Below are 20,917 nucleotides of genomic sequence, written 5' to 3' on the forward strand. Positions count from 1 at the left end.
CAGTACACTAGGGCAAAAAGATTTGGAAAATTAGTATTGCAATGAATAAACTGTTCTCATCTATTTGTTTTGCATTTGTATGTAAACAATAAGTAGAATATAATGCTAGGTACTTTAATAGTTACTATGAAATGGTCCAGTGCCCTATTCAGTGCTGATTTTTTAGGACAGACTTCTTCTTTTTTATAACTGTTACCAAGTAAAGACATTGATGAATGAATGATTGAGTTAATACTGTAATTGTATCAGTTATAAGTTATTAACATGTAATCAGTCTATTTATTCTTTTCCATGGCTACCAAGAAATACGTTTGATGAAGGTTTTACAGTGTATATACTGTACTGTATGTTTTTCATATTGAAAGTGGAAACATATCCAACCTTTGCCATAATAATTTGTTACTCTTAATCTGCAAACTGAAAAAATGACCAATGGATCCAGATCAATAAAATCCTACATAGTAATAAGGCTTGTCTGTAACTGAATTTATAATCAATGTTTTCTGAGATCTGAATTATTGCATAGTACTTTTTGTGATTTCTAAAAGTGACTAACTCTATATTTTCCCACATATTTGAATTTGTCTATGCATTTGCTTTTTTCCTGTGTGAAATGGATAATACAATGGTGCAGCATGTAGCTCTGCAGTTTTACAGAGGTTAGACCAAAGCGTGATTCACAGCTAGAGTGTCTTCTATGTAGGCCTTGCACATCAACTCTTAATTTGCTTGTGGTGGTTTATTCCAAAGACATACAGTTATAATAAAGTGTGAAAGTAAGTATAACCCATGAAAATTGTATCTTCAAATATATATGAACATGAAAAAGTGCTACATTTTTTTGCAACTAATTATCAGCTGCTTACATCAACTATAAGAACTTTGCCCTGTACATGCGTATAGAACTTTTTTCAAGTCTCCCACCAAATTTCAATAGAATTTATACCTTGGCTTTTAAACGTTACATACCTCTCCATTTTTGCAGTCATTTTGTTATGCATTAGTTTGAGTTTTTTTTTAAATCAATGTCCTTTTGTAATGTCTGTTTGATTTTACCTTCAACCTTTTGACAGATGTCTTTGCATTCTAGTTAATTATTCATATGTACTTTACAAGCAAAACAATTTCTGGACTCTGAAGTCGCAATGTGTCCCTAATCTTTAATGCTCTCATCCTATAAAATTCTACTACTTTGGAGGTTGAATGTAGAAAATAATTTAATTTGCATGTTATTCTTCTGTTATCTTGTATTACACACAAATATTGTTTTCATCTAGTTTGTTTGTTAGATATTTATGTGTATTTAACTTTTTAATCATTCAATCAATTAGGATACATTTCAAAATAAACAATAAACACAAAATCTTTCACATACAGTGTTACAATAAAATGCTTCAAGTGTAAAAAAGTAAAAAACAACACAATGTTACACTAGGGTAGGTAACCAGACTGGGATGAAAATATGGTGGTATTAGGATAAGTAGCGTTAATATAGAATAATGGAATTGAAATATAGCTAAAATGTTAATGTGAGCCTCGCAGTTAGGAGACCCGGGTTCGCTTCCCAGGTCCTCCCTGCGTGGAGTTTGCATGTTCTCCCCGTGTCTGTGTGGGTTTCCTCCGGGCGCTCCGGTTTCCTCCCACAGTCCAAAGACATGCAGGTTAGGTGGATTGCCGATTCTAAATTGGCCCTAGTGTGTGCTTGGTGTGTGGGTGTGTTTGTGTGTGTCCTGCAGTGGGTTGGCACCCTGCCCAGGATTGGTTCCTGCCTTGTGCCCTGTGTTGGCTGGGATTGGCTCCAGCAGACCCCCGTGACCCTGTGTTCGGATTCAGCGGGTTGGAAAATGGATGGATGGATGGATGGATGTTAATGTGAAGTGGTGAGTCTTTACACAAGATTTGAATGATTCCACCAGTGGATTTATGATGAGACATGAAGATTGTGAAATTAGGAGCAAAAAAGATCAATGTGCACTCAGAGTTGAAAAACAGGTCTTTTGAATTGTGAGAAGGCTGGTGACAAGTGACAATGACAGATAATCTGTGGTGTTGAAATAACAGCTTGTGCATACTGTATATCAGGAAATATTTGTATATATACTCATACCATATAGTTAATGAGTCTTATTTATTGAGTTGGTTTAATCCAGTTTTTGGGAGTACAAGGTTTATGAGCCTATGCTGGGAGCATTAGGCACAAAGCAGGGACCCATGGATGGGATTGCAGGGCATTCAAGCCCATACCAGGCCAATTAAGAGTCACTGTTAACCACTGTGCAGTCATGCTATTCAGTTTCAAAACCTCTGCCTGAATTCTAATAGACAATAAAATTTGTATGAAGCTCTCACTATCATATAGGCAATTTTTAGTTAGCCAATAAAAGGTGTCATTTTACTTAACTTCTCACTACATCCATAATGGCTAACACGGTACAACACCCTAGTACTAGTGACAATTTTTAAAATACTTGCCATTTGGGGCTACAGTATTTTTTTCAAACTTTTCTAATAGGCATGCAAGTATAGTATGTCTTTGTATAGATAAGATGATTTTTGTAGAATCTGTGATATTGTGAAGACATTATTACTTTTCTTTGTAATCTTTTCTTAAGTGGATATCTTGAAAGAGTATACTTTGGTGTTTCATTTGTGGCTCTTGCCCTTGTCATATTATTTTATCCTTTGTAGGTGTGAAATATTACTATTACTAAAATACTACTATATTAGTGAGATAAAAGTTCAATCCATCCATTCATCCATTATCCAACCCGCTATATCCTAACACAGGGTCATGGGGGTCTGCTGGAGCCAATCCCAGCCAACACAGGACGCAAGGCTGGAACAAATGCCAGGCAGGGCGCCAGCCCACTGCAGGGCACACACACACACACCCACCAAGCACACACTAGGAACAATTTAGTTCAACATTTTTCAAATTCTATTGTGTGCTGAAGACAGTAGTTTTTGATTGCTTTAAGTGCAATGATAATCAAAACAAATCAGTTTATAAAACTGACACACAGTTGTACTGCTGTAGTAAGATGAAACAGCTTGAATGAAAATTCATAGTGTTTAAATTCAGAAAAAAAAAAAACACGTAAGTTATTTTATTGGGTGGCAATTCCACCAATGGTTAGGCTTTTGATATCTCCTAATGCCGGAATGCAATGGACATAACTTTAGTTCAAGTCATTCAGCATATTTAGGTGTTATCTTTGACACTGATTTAACTTTTAACTGTCACACATTTTAAAATCTGCTTTTTCTAGATTTACAATATTTGAAGGTGGTTTATACACATGTGGGATCATACACTGCTATTTCATTTATATGTATCAAGCAAACTTTTTAATTGTATGGCACTATTGTCAGACTGTTTAAATTATTCACTTACTACACTACAAATATATCAAAACATGGTAGCTAGAACCATAGATAGATCTGAAAAGTATGGCCATATGACTCCAATTCTTAAACTGCTAAATTGATTTCTAGTTAATTATGAAAACAATTTTAAACTCCTCTTCTGATTCAATAAAAAAACTCTGTTAACATCTCCCGACCTTGCAAAATGTATTAATTCCTGTGCTCCGGAGCACACATTCAGAACTCAATATGCAGAGCTGTGTAAAATCTGAAAGACAAAAAATGAAGTACACCCTTTTTCAATTCTGTTCTTTCAGTTCACATTAGGGCATTGCAAGCAATCATGTGGTCTACATGAAATCATAAACATAAATTAACATAATCTCAGATAACATACCATATGTGTAAGATTTTATCTTAGAAAATGAATATGGAAAATATAGGTTGGGACTGGCCTTAAATAAACAGGGGTAGCATTACCCTTCTCAAGCTTCATAAGAATGTTATTCATCTGTGGTAGTTGACAAAATAGAATGGCATAAAAGGACATACTCCTCACATCAGGTAGTCGTGTTTTTAAGCGAGCCATGAGTACACAGTTTCATACCTTCTGAAATAAACTGATGTTGGCTGCGCTTCATATGAAAACCAAAAGGCTTGGTAATTTTCTCTCAGAGCACTGAAAATTATTTTTTCAAATTGCGTGGAATAACGACTCCTTTAGGCATACCAGAAATACAGTGATTTCAGTAAACATAAAACACACCATTGACTCATTCAACAGGACACCCATTTCATATTTCTGGACAATTCAATACAGTATACCCAGTAACTTTTCACCAGAGAAAAGTATGTTAACAAATATTAGCCCTTGGCCTATATCACTGAGAACTGAAGATTTATAAACATTGGTAGGGAACTTGGTGTAGAAAAAATGTTGGCAACAATAAAACAATGATTCTGCTGGCCAGGGATCAGTGAGGAAGTAACATAATTTTGTGCCCTCTTGTTCCAAGTGTCACATGAATCAAATTCCATGGAAAATAAAAGTGCTTTTGATTCTCTTCCCACTGATTCACATTCCTTTCAAACACACTGCTATGGATATTGCTAGCCTGTTGGAACAATTGTCTCATGGCCACTTCTACATCATAGTAATCATAAGCTGTTCTACTTGATATCCTATAGCCATTATGCCTGGGGTAGCAAACTGAAAGAGAATTGCCTGTGAACTATTGGGGGATGTCTGCACAAGTGGGAGTCCCCAAAGAACTTTTTACTAATCGGGGGCCATAAAATCCAAAGTTTAACCAAACTTTAAACTAGATATTACAGTGACTTGTCAAAATAGAAGAATTGGCATCAGCTACTCCCCCTTGTCATATTTGCTTATAATGAGGGATGAAAGGGTGGTGTAGGAACACCTTGTTATACATTTGAGGTAGAAATCACTGGACCAGGCAAAGAGTTATGCTAACGTGAAGACACAAGCCTTTGCCATCAAGCAGGCTATCAATAACTTAAGGTTATGTTGAGATTAAAGTCGACATGTTGACCTTATTCTCGACATTTCCACTCGTCAATATTAAAGTCGACGTGTTCATTTTATTTTTGTAGTTTATTTTGTCATTAAAGCAGAACGTTGTAAACTTAATCTTAAAATCAATGTTTAATTTACTAGATGTTCTCAAACCACGTCATAAGTAATGCAGCACATTAAATGCTTTGTGTTAAGTGTTCCCCGACCCATGTTACTTGGTACATGCTTCTTAAATGGTCTTCCTCTTGCACGGAGAGGAGGCACAGGCTGCGATCGCCACACAGAATACATTAAACTCTTGATATTCCTGCTCTCTGAACATTTAGAATGCTAAGAAAAATACTTGATATCATTTTCATCATGAAACGCATTAAAGCATGTATTAATACATTAATAATGCCTCACAGCAGGGGTTTCCCAGGTGTTCCCTGCCTTGAGTTTACATGTTTTTTTCTGGTGGGTTTACTCGGCGTGCTTTAGATTCCTTTCAAAGTCACGTAGGCAGTGGGGTTTTCTTATGCTAAATTGCCCCTAGTTTATGTGTGTGCTCGTACCGTATTTACCTTTCGATGTGCTGGAATTGTTCCTGCCTCCCGCACGATGCTTGCTGGGATGGGCGCGATGGCATAAATAAACATGTATAACGAAGATTTTTTAAAGTTATGAACACTCCGCGTTCCTAAGTTTATAGCTGGTTTTACTTTCACAAAGACGTTTATCGTGTGTTGATTGGTTATATGGAGAAAGAAAAAGGAAGGGTAATCACTGTGGGTTTGGTACGTCAGATAGAGACAGCACACATGCAATAAAGAAAGCCCGCTCAGAACAACAGCCATTGAATTCTGTGTTCGTGTCTCCGACCACACGAACCCAACATTTAAACAATATTTCAGTTAAACCCATTCATACATCCAGCTCTTTGGAGCCTAGTCACACCTGCCATAAAGGTTCTCTACACTGAACCTACACCAGACGGCCCCTTACATAAGGGAGGGAAGAGCACTACCGCCACGCCACCGTGTTTAATACCTGCTTTAATGCATTCCATCATGAAAATGATATAAAGTATTTATTTTGGCATTCTAAATGCCAAGGAACAGGGATAGCATAAAGTTATCGTATTCTGTGTGGCGATCGCTACCTGCGCCTCCTTTCACTGCAAGAGGACGTCAGTTTAAGAAGCACGTATCGATTAACACCTGGGTCGGGCCACAAAGCATTTAATGTGTTACATTAGTTATGACGGAGTTTGAGAAAATTTAGTAAATTACATATTGATTTTAAAATGTTTACGAAATTGCAAGTTAAACTAAAGGGTTTAAAGTGGAAATGTCGACTTTAATCTCGACATAAACGATGAGAATAAAGTGGAAATGTCGACTTTATTCTCGACACATAATTTCTTCTTCACCATGTCCGTATTTTTTTCTTCTCCGTGGGCTTAACAGGCTTCCGTACATTGGTAATGAAAGAAACCAGTGAATATGTTTATACATTAATCTTGTAACAATTTTAACAAATGTGCATTAAAAGATTTAAAGTTGTTCAAATAAATCTACGTTTTCTGAACACACCGACACCACAGTATTACAAAAAAATAGGAAGCAACTCCATCGCAGACCACACTTCATCGAACTGATATCCACAGCGACACCCACAAAGTTAATTTTAAATTGTATCAAATAAATGGACATATATTGTCAACATACAGGGGGCCCAGTTAACCATCAACTTTTGTTCAGAGGAAAGTGATTCGCCTCTCTACCAACCAGCTAAAACGGACACGTTTTACTTCATCATGAATACACGGCACCAACAAAAAGCAGCGGTCATTGGCTGAACGGAGCCTTCACTAGTGGTGTAAGGTTTGGCGGGATCTTCTGCGCATGACTGGAGGGCCGGTGCCTGAATGACCGACTTGCAAACACACAGCGCCATCTTAGTGAAATATTGACGTTAGTGGTGAGTGTCTGCAGGGGCCTTCATACTGTTTTGTCGTTAAGCAGGGAGTTTTACCATATTTTTTTAAATAAAAAATAAATATTTTATTATTGTTGGTATGTTTTATTTAATCATGTTGGTGGCATAGAAAGTCATTGGGGGTCAAGAAGTTATGGCCTTGGGCAAATGTTCCTGATTTTTAACACCAAATCGCTTCACGGTATGTTTTTGAGCGAATAACGCTGAGTGCAATTACGTTTACATTGTTATTGATTGGAGTTTTATTTTTATTTTTTTGTTTACATAACTTTAGTCTTTCTTATTCTGTTCTTGGATTACCGCGCAGTATTTATCAATAAAAAGAGCAGACTGAAAGCAAGGGATTAAAATGCAAGCAATAGTTTTAGTGAATTATCGAAAAGTTAGTTTATTTACAAATAAAAGAGGTTATTTTTGAAATGCATAACTTGTATTGCCTATGATAAATGTGACTTGAATCAAGCAATAAGATGTTTTTTTGTTTTGTTTTTTTTATACAAATGGCAGTTTTGTTTGTTACAACTGGATTTAAGGAAAGTGCATTTTTGCACATTGTAAATAAATATCACCTGATTGGCTAATGTCTTGTACAGAGCTGATTATCCTCAATTCTGATGCTGCTGGGTTCCAAACTCTACAGCTGCGCTGGCCTGGAGTAAGCAGGTATAAAAAATGACATATGGATGTTAGCCAAAAGTAAGAAAGTTTCAGAAAATGAGTAAATAAGGACTGCAAATGTTTTAATATGATTATTTAGGTAGCTCACTTCAATGTGGGGTCGATGTGCATGATCATACTTCTCCATACAGCTCGGTCTTGCACCAATTCCCCATTAAAACCCTTTTCCTTCAAATCTTCTTGTACTTTATCCATCCACCTCCACTATGACTCCTGACACTTTCTCTTCCCCTGTACTTCCACTCCCTTTTGCCCATGTATTCATTGTGTCTCCTCATCACGTCGATACCACTTCAACCTACTTACCTGTGCTTTTATTGTACCTTTGATTGTCTCATTTCTTATTCTGACCTTTTTTGTAACTCCATACATCCATCTCATCATTCCCATTTCTGCAACATCTGACCTCTTCTGTGCCCCCTTTACTGCCCATGTCTCAGCACAACACACAATTGCTGCTCTTTACCACTGTCTTCAAAACCTTCCCTTTAAACTTCCCCATTAATTCTTCGATCCCACAATACTCTTGATCCCATCTTTCAATTTTTCCATCCACACCACACTCTATGGGTTATCTCTCTATCTAATTTTCCATACTGGACTACCACTGATCCTATGTATTTAAATTTATCCATTCTTTTCAATAGCTGTCCCTGCAGGCTAACTTCTGAATCACAATCATCATTAAACCTTTAATATTCTGTCTTTCTCCTATTTATCTACCTATTTACTTTCCGAAGCCTTTCTCCATTCTTCCAACTTCCTCTTCACTTACTCTTTTCTGGTGCTACACAACACAGTATCATTGGCAGAAAGTGTGCACCAGGGGCATTGGTCTTTTATCCTATGACTCATTTATGTTTAGGTAGCTCATGATTATCTAAAAGGGTACATTGTATTTTGTGGTTTTTGTGGTGGTAAATACAAAATTTCAAAAGTAGTGAAATAATGAGGAAGCAGAGCCTGGGGACCCGGAGGTGGGCTCCCCCATCTCTGGGACTGAGGTCACCGAGGTGGTCAGAAAACGGGGGGTGGATGAGATACGCCCGGAGTTCCTCAAGGCTGTGGATGTTGTAGGACTGCCTTGGTTGACACGTCTCTGCAACATTGCATGGGCATCAGGGACAGTGCCTCTGGATTGGCAGACCGGGGTGGTGGTCCCCCTCTTTAAGAAAGGGGACCGGAGGGTGTGTTCCAACTACAGAGGGATCACACTCCTCCGCCTCCCTGGAAAAGTCTATTCCGGGGTTTTTGTTTTTTTTTTTTTTGTTCTTTATTTCGCCTTATACAATTTCTTGTATTAGGAATTTGGTAGTTTTCGCATACCCCTTGGGGTCAGAGCGCAGGGTCAGCCATTGTACAGCGCCCCTGGAGCAATTACAGGTTAAGGGCCTTGCTCAAGGGCCCAGCAGAGCAGTGGCCTTTTTTGAAAGTGATGGGGATTCGAACCGGCAACCTTCGGGATACCAGCGCAGCTCCTTAGCCTCAGAGCCACCACTCCGCCCTGGGTTCTGGAGAGGAGGGTCCGTCGGATAGTCGAACCTCGGATTCAGGAGGAACAGTGTGGTTTTCGTCCTGGTTGCGGAACAATGGACCAGCTCTACACCCTTAGCAGAGTCCTGGAGGGTGCATGGGAGTTCGCCCAACCAGTCTACATGTGTTTTGTGGACTTGGAAAAGGCTTTCGACCGTGTCCCTCGGGGAATCCTGTGGGGGGTGCTCCGAGAGTATGGGGTACCGGACCCCCTGATAAGGGCTGTTCGGTCCCTGTACAACCGGTGTCAGAGCTTGGTCCGCATTGCCGGCAGTAAGTCGAACCCGTTTCCAGTGAGAGTTGGACTCCGCCAGGGCTGCCCTTTGTCACCGATTCTGTTCATAACTTTTATGGACAGAATTTCTAGGTGCAGCCAGGGTGTTGAGGGGTTCTGGTTTGGTGGACTCAGGATTGGGTCACTGCTTTTTGCAGATGATGTTGTCCTGTTTGCTTCATCAGGCCGTGATCTTCAGCTCTCTCTGGATCGGTTCGCAGCTGAGTGTGAAGCGGTTGGGATGAGAATCAGCACCTCCAAATCCGAGACCATGGTCCTCAGCCGGAAAAGGGTGGACTGCCCTCTCGGGGTTGGTAGCGAGATCCTGCCCCAAGTGGAGGAGTTCAAGTATCTCGGGGTCTTGTTCACGAGTGAGGGAAGAATGGAGCGTGAGATCGACAGGCGGATCGGTGCGGCGTCCGCAGTGATGCGGGCTCTGCATCGGTCTGTCGTGGTGAAAAAGGAGCTGAGCCGTAAGGCAAAGCTCTCAATTTACCAGTCGATCTATGTTCCTACCCTCACCTATGGTCATGAGCTATAGGTAGTGACCAAAAGAACGAGATCGCGAATACAAGCGGCTGAAATGAGTTTCCTCCGCAGAGTGTCTGGGCTCTCCCTTAAAGATAGGGTGAGAAGCTCAGTCATCCGGGAGGGGCTCAGAGTAGAGCCACTGCTCCTCCGCATCGAGAGGAGTCAGATGAGGTGGCTCGGGCATCTGATCAGGATGCCTCCTGGACGCCTCCCTGGTGAGGTGTTCCGGGCACGTCCAACCAGGAGGAGGCCCCGAGGAAGACCCAGGACACGCTGGAGGGACTATGTCTCCTGGCTGACCTGGGAACGCCTTGGGATTCTCCCAGAAGAGCTAGAAGAAGTGGCCGGGGAGAGGGAAGTCTGGGCATCTCTGCTCAAGCTGCTGCCCCCGCGACCCGACCTCGGATAAGCGGAAGAGAATGGATGGATGGATGATTATCTAAAAGGGTACATTGTATTTTGTGGTGGTACACACAAAGTTTCAAAAGTAGCGAAATGTTAAGCATTTAATTGTTTTTGCATATTTCCCTATATGTTTGCTTAATTCCCCATGGTCCTGAAAAAGGTTAAGCAGGTTTGAAAGTGCATTGTTTTTTTATTTCACATCTGCAAAGATGTAAAACAATTGTAACTGAGCAGGGAAAAAACTTTAATTCAGAAAGTGATCTGCTATATTTTTAAAACATGATAAAAGGGAACAAAGTAAAGTTACAAGTCCTGCGAAGACGTTCAGTACATATATAGCAGAACTAATGTACAAGTATTTTTCAGTGCAAAACAAGCTTTAAAAATGCATGAAGTAATAGATGTTTGCTTAGGAAAAGTTGTTATTAAATTAATTGGTGAAAACTATGGTTATTATTTGTTCATTTATTTACAAGTGTATCAAGTAATTTACACATGCCTTCTTAATGTAGTTGAGTGTCATAGCCTGTTTTGGCAATATTGGTTGCAAATCAGGAACAAACCTGGATGGAAGTTGTATCAAAAGTTCACTTGGAAAAACATAGGTAAAAATGTAATATTTTGATAGATTTTTGTTGAGTTTTGCTTTAAAGGACTAAAGTTGTACAGTATCAAGATGATGTTTGCCCCTTCCCTATTTCCTGTATTATTGCAATTTTTACCAATGAATATTGTCATGTCTTCATCAAAGTCTAATATTTTTGTAAATCTTGCCACTCTGAAGCTAAAAAATGTGTGCAGCCCTCATTAAGCCAGACACAAGCCTGACCTGCTCTTTGAACCGGTTTGGGCAGTCTGGATAGGTCTCAGTACTGCCTGACCCTAACTCAAATGCAGGCTTGTGGCCTGCATAAGCACAAAACTGGGGAAAAGACATTTAAAATTTAAAAATGCTGAGAGCATAGGACGTGTGTATGATAAAAGCCTTTACATGACTTAAGAGGTTAGATGTCCGTGATCTTATTTAAAATTGTCTGTAAGTAGGGCATGACTTGAAAGAATCTCATGTTAATAGTCCTCGCAAGATATCAAAATGTCTTTCCGAGAAAATCACGTCTTCTCCCAAGATTTCCTTTTATAATAGAGAGATATAATATCTTAAAGTAATATTTTGTTGTTATCTGTGCTGGCTGTAAAGTATTTGTTCATAATATATGTAGATTGCATTTTTGACTGTTTCAGCTATCTGAGTTAGTTACACATTGTTCGAATGATAATACAGGAGAAATTGTAGTATTTTAATTTTATTCAGTAGATTGTTTTACTATTAAAATGTATGCTTTGAAGCATTCCATATTCACTCTTGTGTATAGATGGTAAAAATGGATTGTTTTCTTAACTATAAAATATTCACTTGGTTATTATGTGCAGTAGTTAGAAATTGTTTTTAATACAATTAATACTGAAGTATTTTTAAAACATGCATTACTTATTAAATATGCAGAGGTAGGGGCATGATGTACATTTAATATGTATTATACTGTACATATACTTTTTTGTGTTATATTTGCCTTATACCTATTTTTGAAGTAGGGTTTTATTTTTTGCATACCTCTTGGGGTCAGAGTGCTGGGTCAGCCATTGTACAATGCCACTGGAGCAATTGCAGGGAGTAGGATCCCTTCTTGCAAACCGGCAACCTTCCGGATACCAGAACAGATTCCTAGCCTCTGAGCCACCACTTCACTTATGTATACAGTATATCAGAGTTTAGATTTAAATTAAGATGAAGAAAGATTCACTGTTCATTTTCTGTATTGTATATTTACTCTTATTCTTGTTTCTAATAGATTATGAAAAAGAACTCATTGAATGATGTTAAATTCTGAAGACCATAGACTGCAATTAGATAACTTATTTTTTAAGCAACCTTCTTTTCAGGATGGGTTAGTATCTATTTTCTTAGTAATATATGTTTTTCTTTAAACTATAGCATGCTTTTATTAATTTATGCTATGCTTTTTACAGAGCTCACAAAAACAGAAATTGGGATACTATTCCAGAAAAGCAGGATGATGTAATTTTACTTAAGATAATGTCTTAAGGAAGTACACAAGAGGAATTACGAAAATTAATAAACCTTGAACAAATAAACAAGAGTAACGGCTACACCAAATATCTTATCAATTAAATTATTAAAGACAAAATGAAGTTTAAAATCTAAAGTAAGCAGTGATACATTCAAATTCCTAAATAAAACCAAGGACCAAAATACTTGACCCTTGTATCCCCAAGGGTGGACCCTCGGAGAGAGAGAAAATTGTAAACCCCAAGAAACTATAATTCTCTTAAAGTGAAACAAAGATATAGCAACCAGTCCTATTAAGGAAAACAGACCAACTCCGTTCTGGGGACAAGCAAAAGAGAAAAGAGCACAGTGGTTAGACTGGAGTTTAAGGAACCATTAAATGGGAGTTTAAGTGGCCACCGTAATGATAGCATACCTTCATAAATAATTAAACAGTAAAGAAAAATGTATTGAAAACAACTAAGTAATAAAACACTTATAAAATTAATCAATATGAAAAAAACAAAGATATAAAATAATTTACAAGAATTAATTTAAAGCAATGGCAAAAACAATAAACAAATAAATAAATTAAAGGCAGGGATGAAGCGCCAACAGAGTCCCAAAAATATATGTTAATCATAATTTCACTTGATGTAGCATTTTTTTCTTGTATTTACAATAAAATTGTTATTTTAATATTGTTTATTAATAAAGCTAGCTAGAGAGTATTTTTTTGTATTTTGATGCATTTAAATGTGTACATTTGTTTTTTAAACATATGAATCATAAAAACCTGTCAATCCAAATAAATGGCTGCATTTTCATTTAGCATAGAGGAGGCACTAAGGCTTCAAAATCTAGCAAACAAGCTCTCCAAAATCACATTCTCTGAAAAGTTTTAAGACCTATGTATACTGATGTAGAAACCATCCTTGAATTGACCCATCCCTTAACACTAGAATTACCAAAGCCTACGAAAAAACTCATAAATCTGGCCCACCTTAAATCCCTTCGCACTTCTCCCTCAGCGTCTTTTGTCCTGTAAATGTGCCGATAAAGACCAGCAGCCTGCTATTCCATCCCCTCACCACTGCAGAACGGCCACAATGTTCTCCCAGCTCATGCCTTGATTATCTTGGACTTAAGTAGTAGAGTTTTAGAGTTGAAATAATAGATCGTTATTTGGAACACCTGCATTTCATGTGTGTTCTGTTTCTACAATAATCTGTGTAAACACATTGTTAAAACAAACGTTTTTCATATTTTAGTAATAAATGACAAAATGTAGGCATAAACTATATAACGTGAAGCCTGAAGTCCAAAGATCAAATAAACACTTTCACAAAAGGTTCAAGGATAATACAACAGCTTCCGTTGCGTAGCGTTAAGATTTGCTGACTTGTAATCAAGAGTCCCCCGGTTCGATCCTGACTGCCTCCTATATTTACTGTTTTGAGTAGTGAGCTGCTCTTATTGTTAATATTATTCAGTAAACACATAGATTTGGTTTGTGTCTAACAGGCGCTGTACATTTATAGTACTTGTAAAAATTAGAGTTTTTTTTTTTTCCACTTTTATTCTCTGTCACGATACATACTACTACCACCCTGCAAACACCCAGGGATCTGACGCTGTTAGTTTTTATTTGAAACTGGGAAAAACTGTAGATGTGAATGTTGTTTTGAGGCAATGGTACTGGACATTCTCTGATCTGGATGGATTAAAGCCGACACACAAACGCTGGTGAATCTGCCTTCTTCGTATCTCGTCACTTGATTATTTTTTTTTTTATTCAGTTTTATTGAGTGTTCCTGCTCACGCTGAATTAGTATGCACCTTATGGTCCATGAGGACCATAGCACATTTAGTCTCTGACAAAAAACAGAGACATAGGTATATATGATATTTGGAATTATTCATTTTATGACCTGTATAGTACATTTCAGAAAACATTGTGGCATGGATGCAACATTATTCATATTATACATATTCATTTGCATAACATCTTGTGGTTGTAATCGGTGACTGCGTGTTCCCCCCTCTTCCTATAAAGTCAGTAGACAGAGTGAAAGAACATTTGAGGGGGGGGGTTGGGTTATGTGGTCTCTGGAAAGGGGTATGTGGCTCTCCCAATATCTGCAAAAGGGCGATGGTCCACGTCTTTAGAGTCCTGGTGCTTCCTGTTTTGCTATATGGTTTTGAGACATGGACATTATCCAGTGACTTGAGACAAAGACTGGACTCCTTCAGTACTGTGTCTGTTCTGAGAATCCTTGGGTACCACTGGTTTGACTTTGTGTGAGAAACAGTTGCTCATGGAGGCCCGAATGATTGTGAGGGAGCGTCAGTTACGGCAAAACAGCCATGTGGTGCGATTCTCTGAGGGTGATTCGGCTCACAGGATCCTCACTGTTGAGGACCCGAGCAGCTGGACCAGGCCAAAGGGACACCCACATAATGCCTGCCTGGGGGGGTTGCCGACTGAGATCTCAAGCGGTTTCATAATGTGGTGGGAGTGGCAAAGCGCTGTACCAGTGTTTGCTCCCTAACCTCACCTGAACCTTGCAAACTATCCTTTTGTTGCAAAGTATTTGTTGTGTTACAGCTAAGGCTTATTCCCTGGCTTGTATAAATTTTCTCTTTTGTTTAAGTAATTTTAATGTGTTTATGTATTTTCTGTTAATATTGCTATGTTTATTGTTTAGTAATTATGTATTATTTATTCAAGTGTATTTACATTCTTAGTGTTTTGTGAGATTGTCTCAGCAGTGGTTCATTGACTGCCATGGACTGCTTTTTGTGAGTATTGTTCTTTGAAATTTTCTGATATTTTGATAATTTTGTTTCTGGATTTTGATTATTGTATTCAATTTTAGACTTGGTTGCCTTAATTGCCTTTTTAGACATACCCTCTACTCTTTTAACTGTTTGCCTTATTTTTGTGCTTCTTCTTTGTTTATATAAATATATATTTTTTTTATTTATAGTAATTTGTGTTTTGCCTGTACAGTGGAACCTCGGAACACGTACAAATTGGTTTACGACCAAAAAGTTCGCCAAACTTTTGCATCTGTTCACGACCACACACTCGGTATACGAACAAGCCAGTTTCCCTTTCGGTTTGTACGTGTTCAGTCTCTCCCTGTGCATTTCCTGTGCAGCGAGCAAGAGAGAGAGAGCGAGAGAGCGCGACACACACACGAGAGGGAGACACATGAGAGCGAGACACACACACAGGCGCGAGAGAGACACACACACACGAGAGAGAGAGAGGGGGGCGTGTGCGAGAGAGACACAGACATACACACACACGGGCGTGTGCGAGAGAGAGAGAGAGACACACACACACACACGAGAGAGAGTGGGCTGGACTCGTAAGGTAGAGAAGGCAATTAAAGAATGCACTGGGCTTGTTTTTGTTTTCACTTCTGTTTACAGCAATTGGTTCGTAGCATGCATTGTTGCAATGTTACTTTTCTTGGTGGTTTATTAACACTAGAATTACCAGAGCCTACGAAAAAACTCGTATATCCGGCCCACCTTAAATCGCTTCTTAAATCCGTTCACACCTCTCCGCCAGCATCCTTTGTCCTCTAAATGTGCTGATAAAAGACGAGCTGCCAGCAGCCGGCTATTCCATCCCCCCACCGACTTGGAACTTTTCCCAGCTCATGCCTTGATTGATTATGTGGGAGTGAAGTGGAGTTTTACAGTGGAAATAATAGATCGTTATTCTAAAGTAATCTGTGTAAACACATTGTTAAAACAGAAACTTTGTCATATTTTAGTAATAAATGTTACAAAATGTAGTAGGCATAAACTATAGAATGTATAAAGCCAGAGTTCCAAAGATCAAATAAACACTTTCACAAAAGCTTCAAGGATGGTACAACAGCCTCCGTGGCGTAGCGCGTTAAGATTTGCCTCTTAGAGCACAACAGCTCTGCTGCCTCACAGACCCGAGTTTGATTCCCCGCTGGGGATGAAATGTTGCTTTTTTTTTTTTTTCTTTTTAACCTCAAACGGACATAAAATTTATAAATTAGTATGCACTGTCAGTTAATGAGAGCATTATATTTTCATGTGGGATGCTCCTTTTAAAATATTTTTTTAACAATTGAGACTGCAATTAACAGGAACAACTGTCCTTATAACTGTTATTTTTAAGATCCATAACACACAGACTGACGAGCACTGCGTAATACAGTAGAGAGACAGACAGGCAGAGATATATAAATAAACAGGGAAGGCACATGTACTGAAAGAAAAAAAAAAGATCAACGTGCGTTGTTCCTGCTGCACTGAATGAGCTCAGGCGCTCTAAAATCACCCCTCCCCCCAATCTGACTCTCTAAGTTTTGGGCCTTTGCAGGCTGAAGCCTTTCTTTGAAATCTTTTAATAGGCCTCACACCATTTTGTTATATTTGTGTCAGCATATCACAATGGTATTCCACTACACTTTATCCAACTTTTATATCTTGTTCTTATTCTCTGCTTCATTTCTGTCTCTAGACCTTCGTTCCTGTGTATCATTGATACTATGTACCAAAAGGACTCCCATTTCTGTTCCAAGGTTTACTTTTATGATCTTCTGTTCTCCATTATGGTTATAGAACAAATATACAGATTTTGTTCATCCCATACCCCTCTAAATTATTTAGATCAGTATTTCTCAACCTCGGTCCTGGGGAGCCACTGTGGCTACAGGTTTTTGTTCCAACCAGCTTCTGTTTTTAATTGGATTCCTGGGCTAATTAAGTGAACTGTTATTTCCCAAGTTCTGTGTTTTGGGAACAATATAGAAATTAGAAAACTAAGTTTGGTTAAAAAGAAAAAAAAAAAAATATATATATATAATATTAAAATATACCAAGAAGTTATATTCTTTTTAACAATATTTTCATCATGATTTTCATTCTACTTTTCTAGGTGTTCTAATTGTTTAACTAATCCATTATTTACTAATTAGTGAATCTGATGCTAAAGTAGTTGCAGCCTTTGCTTATTCAGTGTTGTTTGCTAGCGTGTCTGCTCTGCTTATTTTTAATTCTCATTAATAAGATACAACAAAGGGGAAAAACTGCACAGAGGGCAAAATATAATGAAATAAACAAAAGAGAATTAAGCATTTAAATCTATAGCAAAAGCAAAAATATTTCTAAATGTCTTATAAATTTAAAATTCATGTACTTTTCTGAATGTAGGATAAAAGAAAAATAATAGCAGCTAATTAAATGAGATCAGTGCTATCAGGTGTTGTCACTGATTAGGAATCTGGTTGGAACAAAAACCTGCAGCCACAGGGGGGTCCCCAGGACCGAGGTTGAGAAACACTGAGATAGATACTTTATTAATCCCAAGGGGAAATTCACATACTCCAGCAGCAGCATACTGATACAAAAAACAATATTAAAGAGTAATAAAAATGCAGGTAAAAACAGACAATAACTTTGAATAATGTTAACGTTCAACCCCCGGGTGGAATTGATGAGTCGCATAGTTTGGGGGAGGAACGATCTCCTCAGTCTGTCAGTGGAGCAGGACAGTGACAGCAGTCTGTCACTGAAGCTACTCCTCTGTCTGGAGATGACACTGTTTAGTGGATGCAGTGGATTCTCCATAATTGATAGGAGCCTGCTGAACGCCCGTCACTCTGCCACGGATGTCAAACTGTCCAGCTCCATGCCTACAATAGAGCCTGCTTTCCTCACCAGTTTGTCCAGGCGTGAGGCGTCCTTCTTCTTAATGCTGCCTCTTCAGCACACCACTGCATAGAAAAGGGCGTTTGCCACAACCGTTTGATAGAACATCTGCAGCATCTTATTGCAGATGTTGAAGGACGCCAGTCTTCTAAGGAAGTATAGCCGGCTCTGTCCTCTCTTGCACAGAGAACCAGTATTGGCAGTCCAGTCCAATTTATCATCCAGCTGCACTTCCAGATATTTATAGGTCTGTACCCTCTGCACACAGTCACCTCTGACGATCACGGGGTCCATGAGGGGCCTGGGCCTCCTAAAATCCACCACCAGCTCCTTGGTTTTGCTGGTGTTCAGGTGTAGGTGGTTTGAGTCGCACCATTTAACAAAGTCCTTGGTGAGGTTCCTATACTCCTCCTCCTGCCCACTCCTGATGCAGCCCACGATAGCAGTGTCATCAGCAAACTTTTGCACGTGGCAGGACTCCGAGTTCTATTGGAAGTCCGATGTATATAGGCTGAACAGGACCGGAGAAGGTATAGTCCCCTGCGGCGCTCCTGTGTTGCTGACCACAATGTCAGACCTGCAGTTCCCGAGACGCACATACTGAGGTCTGTTTGTAAGATAGTCCACGATCCATGCCACTAGGTATGAATTTACTCCCATCTCTGTCAGCTTGTCCCTAAGGAGCAGAGGGTGGATGGTGTTGAAGGCGCTAGAGAAGTCTAGAAACATAATTCTTACAGCACCACTGCCTCTGTCCAAGTGGGAGAGTGATCGGTGTAGCATATAGATGATGGCATCCTCCGCTCCCACCTTCTCCTGGTATGCGAACTGCAGAGGGTCGAGGGCATGGCGTACCTGTGGCCTCAGGTGGTGAAGCAGCAGCCGCTCCATGGTCTTCATCACATGTGACGTCAGAGCGACAGGCCAGAAGTCGTTCAGTTCACTAGGACGTGATACCTTTGGGACTGGGGTGATACAAGATGTTTTCCAAAGCCTCGGGACTCTCCCCTGTTCCAGGCTCAGGTTGAAGATGTGCTGTAGAGGACTCCCCAGATCCAGCGCACAGACCTTTAGCAGTCGTGGCGATACTCCATCTGGACCCGCTGCTTTGCTGGCACGAAGTCTCCTCAGCTCGCTGCTCACCTGCGCTGCTGTAATTGTGGGTGGGGATGTCTCTCCTATGCTGGTTGGGGATGACTCTCTTATTCTGCTATCAGCAGAAAAATGGGTGGAGGGTGCAGTACTCCGAGGTGAGAGTGGGTTAGGGTGGTCAAACATGTTAAAGAAGTTGTTCATTTGGTTTGCTCTCTCCACGTCTCTCTTGATGGTGGCACACTGCTTCGAGCTGCAGCCAGTGGTGATCTTCATCCCATCCCACACTTACTTCATGCTGTTATTCTGCAACTTCTGCTCCAGCTTTCTCCTGTACTGCTCCTTCGCCGCCCTGAGCTGGACTCTGAGTTCCTTCTGCACGCGCTTGAGCTCATGCTGATCACCACCTTTAAAAGCCCTTTTCTTCTGGTTCAAAAGGCCCTTGATGTCACTTGTAATCCATGGCTTGTTGTTAGCATAGCAGCATACTGTTCTTACTGGAACTACAATGTCCATACAGAAGTTGATGTAGTCAGTAGTGCAGTCAACAACCTACTCAATGTTCTCACTATGTGATCCCTGCAGGATATCCCAGTCCGTAGTTCCAAAGCAGTCTCTCAGAGCCTGCTCTGCCTCAGGGGACCATAATAACCATAATTTCTCCCCTTCTCTAATTACATTTTCCATTCCTCTCTTGTACTTTTACATAACTCAAGCTTGCTATGCACACTTCACGATAAATAATGTATGCACAATAAAAAAAAAAAAAAAACTTGAGAGAGGAGGAACAGGAGATGAAATGAAAATGAAGGGAACAGACCGAACCAGTGTCAAAACAACAGGCAAAGGATGTTTCCAAAAAAGACATTCTTTGGTCAAAAAAGGTAGGGTACACAGTGCAAAGATTTAATCGATAGTTTTTCTTCCCAGTCTGAAACCAAACTGATTTAACACTAGAATTACCGAAGCCTACGGATAAACTCGTAATCCCAGCCCACCTTAAACCCCTTCGCACATCTCCATCAGTGTCTTTTGTGTTGTAAATGAGTCAATCAGCGCAAGCAGCCTGCTATTCCATTACCCTCCCTCAACCCCCATGGTAGCAGCTCAAGTGCAAAGAAGATTCACAGTGCTCAAATGGTTTAACTGGGAGTGAGTAGATCTAGAATTGAAGAGAGTAAATAAAATATCGTCATTTAGAATACATGCATTTCATGTGTGCTCTGTGTCTACAATAATCTATGTAAACACATTGCTAAAACAAACATTTTTCATGTTTTAGTAGTAATTGACATAATGTAGACATGAAGTGTATAATGTGTGAAAACTGAAGTCCAAATATCAAAAACACTTTCACAAAAGGTACAAGTATAATAAAACAAGTGCACTTTTATTCAAGAATATAACCGAAGAAAAAGAAGTTGTGTCATTGACTTACCCTAAGGCAACTGCTTGGGTGGTGCAGCTGTAAGTGTTGCTGACTTGTAATCAAGAGGTCACCAATTCAATTCTCTGTCCACCAGTTACCATTTGAAGTAGTGAGCTGCTATTTTTACTACTATTATATAATGGATACATACATTTGATGTGAATCTGTAACAGCTGGTGTAAATGTATGGTACTTGTAAAAGTTGGCCCTTTTTTTTTTTTTCCACTTTTATTCTCTCTGTCACGGTCATGATACCGCTTAGCTAGTGATACCTTTTTGTTTATTGATTTTTAAAGTTTGTCTTGTTTCACTGCT

The 20,917-nt window shown here is 39.4% G+C and overlaps 1 protein-coding gene across 1 annotated transcript in view; it reads left to right on the top strand.

Moving 5' to 3' along the window:
* Positions 1-6,797: 6,797 nt before the first annotated feature.
* hfm1 (helicase for meiosis 1) overlaps positions 6,798-20,917 on the top strand; it is a 77,679-nt gene continuing 63,559 nt past the window's right edge. Inside the window, exons 1-2 of the mRNA XM_051932442.1 lie at positions 6,798-6,868; positions 12,158-12,253. Coding sequence (XP_051788402.1) covers positions 12,180-12,253 — 74 coding nt within the window. The 5' untranslated portion in view covers positions 6,798-6,868; positions 12,158-12,179. The remainder of the gene's footprint in view (positions 6,869-12,157; positions 12,254-20,917) is intronic.

Source organism: Erpetoichthys calabaricus, chromosome 10 (assembly GCF_900747795.2).
Source record: "Erpetoichthys calabaricus chromosome 10, fErpCal1.3, whole genome shotgun sequence".
Lineage (NCBI taxonomy): Eukaryota > Metazoa > Chordata > Cladistia > Polypteriformes > Polypteridae > Erpetoichthys > Erpetoichthys calabaricus.